This window comes from Patiria miniata, unplaced genomic scaffold, assembly GCF_015706575.1.
Source record: "Patiria miniata isolate m_02_andy unplaced genomic scaffold, ASM1570657v1 HiC_scaffold_15, whole genome shotgun sequence".
NCBI classification, from domain to species: Eukaryota; Metazoa; Echinodermata; class Asteroidea; order Valvatida; family Asterinidae; genus Patiria; species Patiria miniata.
In genome coordinates, this window is record NW_024037053.1 from 3,833,441 (window position 1) to 3,843,284 (window position 9,844).

The 9,844-nt window shown below is 38.9% G+C and overlaps 1 protein-coding gene across 2 annotated transcripts; it reads left to right on the forward strand.

The window, feature by feature from the left end:
- The first annotated feature begins 173 nt into the window (after window positions 1–173).
- On the forward strand, window positions 174–6,325 carry LOC119722472 (store-operated calcium entry-associated regulatory factor-like). Of its 2 annotated transcripts, none has more exons than XM_038192606.1 (9): window positions 174–294; window positions 1,413–1,504; window positions 1,926–2,017; window positions 2,444–2,536; window positions 3,012–3,122; window positions 3,586–3,788; window positions 4,415–4,654; window positions 5,343–5,500; window positions 6,297–6,325. In XM_038192606.1, the coding sequence occupies exons 2-9, from the start codon at window positions 1,414–1,416 to the stop codon at window positions 6,320–6,322; spliced, it is 1,014 nt and encodes a 337-aa protein (XP_038048534.1). In that variant the 5' UTR covers window positions 174–294; window position 1,413; the 3' UTR covers window positions 6,323–6,325. The 2 variants fall into 2 exon arrangements, with proteins under 2 accessions (XP_038048534.1, XP_038048533.1); XM_038192605.1 differs by lacking the exon at window positions 174–294 and adding an exon at window positions 679–844.
- Window positions 6,326–9,844: the final 3,519 nt, after the last annotated feature.

Sequence of the window (9,844 nt, forward strand, 5' to 3'; positions counted from 1 at the left end):
AATGATTAAAGTTCTTTCGAATCGAGCAATATATTTAATATTTTTTGTACTATAAAGATTATCTTTTAGTAAGAATTCGACAAGAGAAATTCCAAGCAAATTGTTCCGCCGTTGATCCCCGTAAATGTTTAAAAACTATTTTCTCTTTGCGAATGTGTACCATGTTTCAGAAAGGTGCTGCTCGGCACATGTAAATAAATGGATGTACGCGAACGGAAGTATTTATCCTGTGTTTTTTTGAGCTACTAATCGGGCTATTTCGACGAATGCAAACTGGTTAAAATAACTAGACAGGTAGATATTTAGTTAAATGTAATTTAGGAAGGAAGACCGGCCATGTTTGTCAGATCGATCGCTGTAATTATGCCATAAACTCGTGATGACCATTGGCATTGGGCTTGGACGAACTCTAAACGCCGCTCGCACACTGGGGTGAATCATTGAATGATGTACACGTCAACTTTCACAAAATAAATTTGTAAACATTACATGACTTGACACAATGAATGAATGACATCAAAGTAGCCGCCCCTCCCCCATTGTTGACCGATCGTTTGCTAATGATGTAATCAAGTGTTGGTGTAGCTGTTACTTTGACCGCTGCAGCACTGCAGGGTTATTTTTATCAGTGACATCTTGTTGGTTTTTTTTTTGTGATATAAAAGTCATGATGACAAGAACACATCATCATAAATTGGTGATTTAAAGGTTGAAGTATTTCGAACTGCTGAATCTATCACTGCCGGTGCTGGATAAGGTGTATCTCTAAACTTGAGTAAACTTAAAGAAGTATTTTGTAAAAAGCCCACTCCATTGATATTAAGGTTCACAACTGTCAAAGAGAGTAAGTTATTTTTGTGTTGGTAGTGTAGTGTATGTTGTGTACATAATTTAACATGTTCAATTAGGCTAATCAACATTGATTTTTAGGTTTTCATCATCTCCTCGATTTTCACTCCAGCCCCCATTTTTTTTTATTATAGTTTTTCTGAAAGTGTGTTTTTTCCTTAAAAAAGTGTATTTTCCAGACAAGTTTCTCACCAAATCCACTGGCACGGTCGCACTGTGAGGTTTATTACCCTTTCTAAATTCTAGACACCAACCCTAGGTCATTAAACAGCTGACTGGTAGTTAATATGAAGTACATGTAGTTTTTCGTGTTTGTTGTGTCTTCTGTTAGGTTTACCTGACGTTGTCCCCTCAATTAACTTTGAATGTGAAAAGTGGAATTTATAAAATATAAAATATGAATTCCCCTCCCGACTGATTGTTTGTTTCAAACTTGACTGATGAAAACCAAACATTCAGTGTTGATTGGCCTTAGATATTTTTTTTTTAAATGACACCACCTTGACGACCAGTGTACCACAGTTGAATAAATATTTTTTTTTCTTCATTTTTCTCTCTTCCAGAATGACGCCTCTACACCTTGCACAACTCCTTTGCCATATTTTTACACTGGGACTCTGCATTGTGTGCAGGGTGCAGGGGGCCTTTGGATTTGGTAGGCCACAGGTGTTTACTGTTTTTATCACAAAATGTCGTTTTTTTAATATACAACTGAAATCCCCTGCATGTACAAAAGTTTATGACTTTACAAACGTGACCAATTCCCCAAGTAAGGGGTGGGGCATTGAGGAGGGGGAAGGGAAAACAGTTGATAGGGGCCTATATACACATTTTTGGTGTTGTTATATACTGTACATATGACCAATCGCAAAATAAATAAGAAATTTCAAATGACCCCCCCCCCCCGAAAAAAATGAAATAATAATACATTTTTAATAAATTCATTGATGTAATTCTTTCTCAAAATGTCTTCCATAGTAGGTTCTTGTAAGAACATAATTATGTTCTTCCCTGGTATTTTTTTTTTATATTTCAGACTCCTTATTTAAATTAATTTAATAACTTTGTTGTTTCAGGGAATGACCGAATCCTTTTAGACGATGTCAAAGTGCTGACTTTGTATGACAATAAGATGACCCAGGGACGACGAAGCAGCCCAGTACCACAGGTACCATATCTCGTCTGTATGTTACGATGAATGGTAGCAATATGGATGTGACTTGATTTGGGGGAGGGGGGGGGGTATAATAAAGGGAACCAAAAAAAAGACCGGTTATAAATGTGTAATCTTCTGTCCAGTTTTCATCAGGCGCAGTTCTATAGCCAATATTTTTTTTTGGGGGGGGGCCTAGCAGGGTGGATTTTTTTGTCAGGGAGGCGTGCTGAAATGTAGACCGATTATTTTCTCTAGACACTTAAGCCTCCGAAAATCAATGGGGGGGGGGGGGGGACTCGCGCCATATTTTCACCTGATCATCTTAGCAATTATTTGCATATTTCCATCTTAACATCTTATTTCCCATGTGTAGTTTCAGGGACTTAAAGATTTCTTTTCAGTTTTGCTCTGGATTTTGCTTTGCTTGCTCTATTTTAGCTGAAGTGCGTCGGTGGTTCAGCGGGCTGCTCGGCCTTCAGACCCCAAGTCGTCCAGTGTTATAATCGTGGATCGGATGGCTATGACATACAGGTAAAAGTACAATGAACTCTTGCTTTATTTCTGCTCCAAAACAATTCAACAGTCACTTGAAGAGAAAGCCCAGTTTGATAGACCCCCTGCACAAGTACCCATTCAGTGGTCGCAAAGAACGTGGGAAACGACTGGGAGAGACATTTGAATGCGTTCTGATGGTGCATTAAGTAAACTTAAATACCGTCTCAAACAAATGTGGTCCATAAGGCCAGCGTTTATCTCCGGTTTCGGTAGCTTGGACTATTTTAACAAAAATGTAAATTAACAATTAAAATAACATCTTATGTAGTCGTGTGTGCGCTTGCATATTTTTTGTTTCCTTTTGGCAAAAACCTATTCGATTATTCTGTTGATGATCGCAAAATTTGTATATTTGGTAAATTTGGGACATCACTTTTAGAGGACTTTAGGAAGGTGATTGGGAAAACTGCAAAATGGCTTCACTTATCAAATTTTGTATTCTTGTTTGTAGTGGGAATGCAAGACAGACATGGACAACAGCTACAGGTTTGGGCAGATTGAGGTGACCTGTGAGGGGTATCACTCGCCTGATGATGAATACGTCTTGAAAGGCTCCTGTGGTGTAAGTCTGCTTTGTGGCAATGTCAAGCAAATTTGGTTAAGACTCTGTCGATTAATCAGTGGTTATTTCATGATGCATCTTGCATCTGAAAATGTAAGATTAAATGTGAACAATCACAAATCAATGTGTGACCCATTGTCATCCTGAAACTCACGCTCACAAGTTTCTCTGGTGATACGTGGAGCTATTGTGTCACTCAGTGCAGCCTACTGTCACTCAGTACAGCCTACTCCTCTGAGTGACTGAGTCACTGACTGAGTCACTAAGTATGGATTGTGTCCTAATCAAAGATGCTCAATTCAAGCTTGATTAGGCAACCTTTTTCTTTTGATGTTAACAATTTCCTTTCTGCAAAGAGTGTGTGTCCTAGTCACCCAATCCTAGCCTTAAAAAAAACATCAGGCCAAAACTTACAGAAAGTCCACTCTGTGATTCCAACCATTCTTTCTCCCTCACATGTCAGTTGGAGTACACCTTAGACCTAACCAAGGAAGGTATGCAGTCCCAGAGCTACCAAAAACAGCACAGTTACTATGGCAACGATGATTACCATGGAAGCAGCTACAAGCGGAAGAGCTCCGGCATTGGCGACTGGATCACGCTGGCCATCATCGGAGTCATCATCTACGGAATCTACAGGAGCTGTATCGCCACAAGCACTCATAAATATCCTTTGCTGTGTTACAAGTTTGCCATGTGATTCTATAAGTAACATTTTAAGATTGCCACACATACAGGGTGCATACCGCATCTTCCCGCACGTTTAATGACCCTCCAACTTAGTCTTCTGCACTTCACAACCCTTCAAGTTCGGCAAAAACCACTTTGGCCCATAGAGTTAAAACCCACACTTCAAATTACTCTGTTGAGTATGGATAACACTTCAAATCCCTGCACAATTCTTTTTGTGTGGTTAAGCTCGGGGCAAGCAGACAGATTCAGTCACGCTTCACTGCTCTCCAAAGCTCTGTGTTTTGTACAGTGGCTCTGTGTGACTCGGTTATTTTAACACTTCATATCCCTTCACCGGAAACTGACCTGCAGCGTTTTAAAGGGTTTTACATTTTGCTCTGAATATCGACTTCCCACTGGAAAGGACCTCCCCTTGATGCACTGAAGTTTAGCAATGAGTTTCAAAGCGCCATACTCAAGGGCACATGCACCATAAACCCGGGCTGGACTCGAACCCACAACCTGCAGAATTACCCGCAGACCACGAATTCAGTGCTCTAGACCACTAGGCCACAGCACTCCTCATTTAAAAAAAATTATAATCCTTAACTTAGACCCACTCCAGACAGACCAGATGACGGCTACCCAAGGCAATCAGGCTACGGGTCTGGCTATGGCTCAGGCGGCAACCCGCCTCCCCCTGGCTTCCGTCCCGGCTATGGCTCAGACAGTTGCTCTGGCTCCCAGGGGGGCGGGGCCTACGGAACAGGAGGTGGGAGGGGCGGCATGGGAGGTGGGGGATTTTGGTCTGGCGCTGCGACCGGCGGCATTATGGGATACCTGTTTGGTGGCAGGGGAAAGTGAGTTTGAATTTGAAGGATTTGTACTCTTATTCTAGTTTCGATCCTACCAAAATCTGTCTCAAAATTTTGATGTAACCTTTTAATAAGATTTGACTAGGATCGAGATGTTAGTCTGTTTAAGATGCGACGGTTTGTATCAGATCACTCCAGTGAGTTTGGAGTTACCAGCAACTTCCTATTTCTCATTTCTATTTCTGATTCTGGTTTTAAAGTTATTAAATTGTTGTTAATCCTCAAAACATTTCAGGAGGGTTTTGAAGAATCTAACAAGCTTAGTGTTAAAATTTATTAAATAAATGGGTCCTACTTATATGTTGAAGGGGGAGTATTGCCTAGATGGTTAGGGTTCGTGACTCATGATCAGAGGGTCAGGGGTTCGAATCCAGCTGCTGGCAATATGTTGTGTGCTTGGACAAGATACTTCACCCCCACTTGCCTCTCTCCACCTAGGAGTATAAATGGGTACCGGCATTAGCTGGGGAGTAACCTGTGATGGACTGGCATCCCATCCAGGAGGAATTACATTTCACGATATTCCAAATATTTCATGCCACTGAAACCAGAAAATAAACACCAGCCGGATGGGCCATATTGCCCATGACAGACTTTACTTTTACTTACATGTTTATTTATAATTGTGGTAATGTAGTTATTGTTATTTGTTTATTATGTTTTTCTACCGCAGTCGAGGGTACGGTTATGGAGCACCAACTTACGGACGGCGCGGTTACGGAACTGGTGGATTCTTCGGAGGAGGTGGGGGCAGTGGGTACAGATCAGCAGGCGGATTCAGCGGGGGAAGTTTTGGCGGAGGAGGGTCTACAGGGACAAGAACTGCCTCTGGTAAGTCAATACAGACCAAAACATTTTCGTCGTTGGTTCTAGCGGGCCGGCCTATCGTCCTCTCCGTGTCCACACCTGATTGACTGACTCACTATCACATTTAAGCCAGGCAGTGCTCTTGTATAGGATTACTTGTTTTTTCATCAACTAGCAGGATGCCCAACTTTGCATTGACCTGCTATCTGGGCGGAGTAATATAATACTTTTTACTTTGACCTCAATTTGCATGTTGACCCCACGTGGGCGTGGTAAACCTTCTCGAAGCAAGTTTGCCACATTTTGTATCATTACCATTACGTTTTGCGTAATAGCGATATGTTTTGGAGTGTTTTCACCGAGACTTGTGTTGTAATATTTAACTACTCAAAGTCCAAAAAAAAAACAAATTCGCCAAAAAAAGCAAAACGATCCAAATAAATCATTTGTTAAACGTGCCAACCGTGACTTCAGAGGACAATGAAATCGCAGGATATAAACTATTTAATGGCCTGCATACATGAACCAAGCCTCTCCATTAAACATTGCATTTTGTGCTTGCGCATACTCTTTAGGCCTTGTACAAAAACACGTGACACAGACATCCGACAGACAGACAGACAGACAGACATCGTAACATATTTTGATATATAAGCGATTTTTATCAGCTATTTACTTACGATTTTCCATGTCTCTTCCTTGCTGAATCTGAAATAGTTTTGGTGAAAAAGAAAAGTACAGTCTATGAACGTTGCAGTTCTGAGCAGACAATTTTAATACCAGAACAAAATTTTGAAAACCGTTTTGTGTGTTTTTGCAGGTTTTGGTTCGACCAGGAGACGTTGATCGGGAAAAAATGGATCGGCATCAGTTACCACGGTAGCAGATATTTTGTACAGTTAAAGCAGTGTGCACATACAAATGTTGCATACTTATTTTATTGGATGTTTAATTCTTTTGATTTGTAAATATTTTTGTTTGCAGAAGCTTTCAGCTGTCAGTGCAAAAGTGTAAATGCAAAACTTGTAATGGTTGAAATAAGAAAAAACTGATATTATATTTCACCAAAATGCATATTTTTCACTGCAAATATGATGACGCCTATTTAAAAGGAATTATATATAATATTTTCTTTTGCTGTAATTTTCAAAAACATGGATTTGTGGGGTTAGTATTATATAGAAAATATTTTTACACTGAGCTGTTAAAAGTTTTGTGTTCTGGATGCTGGGGGGAAAAAGAACAAGAAAAAAGTGCTGTTCCTGAAGTCTGGTTCCCTAACCCTACAAAATGGGGCAATTTTTAGACATCGTGAATGTCAGGTCAAGCAACCAGACTAGCTCTCAACCATCGTTGGAAATCGATACAAATATTCCACTTTTGTAGGAAATGACAGCACACCAGGTGCCATGATTTCCCAGGATGCTTGAGACTTGAGAGGTTTTTCGTAATAATATAGTAGTTTTGTTTTTTGATGTTCGCAAATGTTATACATTGCCTTTTACATCAGTAGGATCAATTTCAGTAAATGTTGAATCTTTTGCACAAGTGACTAAATGCAGATGAAAATACGTGATATACAAAATGTATGTGTACACTCCTAATTTATGAGGAAAGAAAGTTTTATTTTCTGTTGTCTACGAGAGTGCCTGCATAATGTAAATATTTCAATTGCATAATGGTTTACCATGTAAATATTTCATTTTTAGCTAGTGCAGTGCAAAGAAAAGTAATGTGCCCTTCACATGTATAGCCGCACTATACGTCAATTAGAATTCTACAGGGACAGGAAAACATGAGCGCGATAATTACTTTTTTTCTCCAGAATTTACCATTTAAAGGTCCCATGCAATGTTATTTGTTTTAATGCTATCCTTGAAAATGCACCTGTGTCTCCAATTAAACCTTATTTTCAATTCTCGTTCGGCCATTTTGAAGAGTATTTTGGTGCCCTTTTTTTGTTATTATGCTAATGCGAATTTGCATATTCATGAGCAAAACTTTGATGTCATTCCGGGCAGAAACCTCAATGTTACAGCTGTTTCAGCACAAAAGTTGCTAGTTTTTTTTTTGACATTTTGCTATCATAGATGTTCATTTCGTTGTGTCAGTACATGGCAGTAAGCCAATGAGCAACCCTTTCCCGCATTTTTGTTTCAATTAGCAAATGTTCGGTTCACAATTTGAACACAAAACCCCTAAACTGAACAGTGTCTTTGTAAAGTGACATCACAGAAACAGCGCCCCGGATGTCCAGAAAAGCACTAAATGTTTAAAGAGGAAGACACTTTTCAACAAAATGAACAAAAAAATAGGATGTCAGATATAGTTTTCATACATATAAGAATTAAGAGGAGTAGAAAGTTGCTCAAAATGCTTAAGAAAAATGCATCGTATGCCCCCTTTAAATTGTGCATAATTCTTGACAATTTTAATATTACATCTGTATGCAATAAAGTTTAGTATTTGTATGTAAACATTCCATACTCGATGACAATTCATGTTGGTGTTTGGAAAGTAAGAATGATAACAATGATACTAAACATCAAAGTCACAAAAGAAACTTGTCTTGCTTTACCTTTTAATTAACGCATCGATCAAATATAGCTAAAATAAATGTACTTGAATAGTAGTACAAAGTTACATCTGTGCGAGTCATATTATTTAGTCGTGCGTTCACCTTTAGCTGATAATGGTCTTTCACAGCTTACTGCAATTCCATCTACACACCTACATATGACTTTGTGTCTCAAATATTGTGATATCGCTGGCATTTTCATACAGTTACCATTATATGTCATTGAGACGGCTTTTCTGTTTTGACATTTATTTTTCCAAAAAAAGAAGAAGAAAAAAGTGCATGAGTCAAAATTATTTTCTGGTACCAGAGATTTTGTGTCTCAATTGTGATATTAACATTATGTACATTCAATAGTAACGTAGTATGTATTGTATATAATAATACTTAAGAAGACACACAATGGACCGATCCAGTAAGCACCGCCCCATGGTATTCTGACCAATCACAGTCGTGATTTATGTCCGACATGCGTGCACAAAAGTCCGACATGCGTGCACGCGCGTATGACGCGCGCAGCCGGAAAATGCAGTGTGGCATTGGAGAGGAGCACGTGTTAATTTGCCCAGTGCGCAGTGGGAGGGGCTTACTGGATCGGTCCATTCATCTCACAAATATCATATGCCTGACTCACCAGGTCGGCATGACTTTTAAACAAGTGTTTATATGACCATTCATTACATCAATATGCGCTGATTTCTTGAGTAAAACAACTTATATACATTCATGTAAATTTGCATTAAAATGTTGTTAAAGGTAAGATACAACATTTGCAAACATCAAAATACGAAATGATCAAATTATCACGAAATATCTTACTGGATTGTTAGGGAACGACTGTCTAAAGCATCCTGTAAAGTTGTAGCTCCTGTTGTGCTGACATTTTCAAGAAAAACTGTATTTTTCCAACGCTGGTCGGCCGACCAGCGTTGGAAAAAACTGGCTTTTTCCAAAAAGTGCTCCTTATTTTTGATATTTAGTTCGTCTGCATTTTCTTTGCAATTGATTACACACCTGTGAAGACTACAAGCCTGCTAGACTGATTCTCTGATCTTACAATTCCCCAAAGTCTATAAATTGCTCCATTTCATCTTAAGTGGGTTCAGGGAACCAGACTACAAGAATATGATTGGTTTTCTCGGTTTTCCCAGCATCTATGAACCCAAAACACGAAACAAGTTAGTGTAACAATATTTGCTATAACATACTAATCCTCCAAATCAATTTATTTCTGAAAATTGCAGCAAAAGCAAATGTTGTATATTCCCTTTAATGTTTTTTATTGAATTGTATCTTTATTACACAGATTGCATGATATTAAAGCATGATTACAATCGGGATATGCTTCATTTTGCTCATTAATGGCCCTTGGTTATATAAGCGCAAATATATAGTACACCTCTGAGAAGAAAACGTACGTCGATCCTGTGATACACTTATGATCATTTAGAGACATGGCGCATAAACTTCTTGCGCCTTATACATGGTTGCAGACCAGTCAATAAACTGCCATACACCCCAGCCGTGATAATACCCTCTTTTCAGAAATCAGGGAAAATACTCCCAACTGAAGGTCAGTGTTTGAGACACACATCGAATTTTAAACATATTTAATCATCTTTCATTTTCTGTTAACTTTGTGGGGAATTCCATTCCAAGATAATGGTCACCCTTAAAAAAAAAATCTTGAAGCCATTGCCGTTTTCAAAAATTATGCGTACGCTCCATTGCAAAATAGAGCCATTTTATGGGGCCCAATTTTTCAATTTCTAAAAGCCCTCAAATTCATG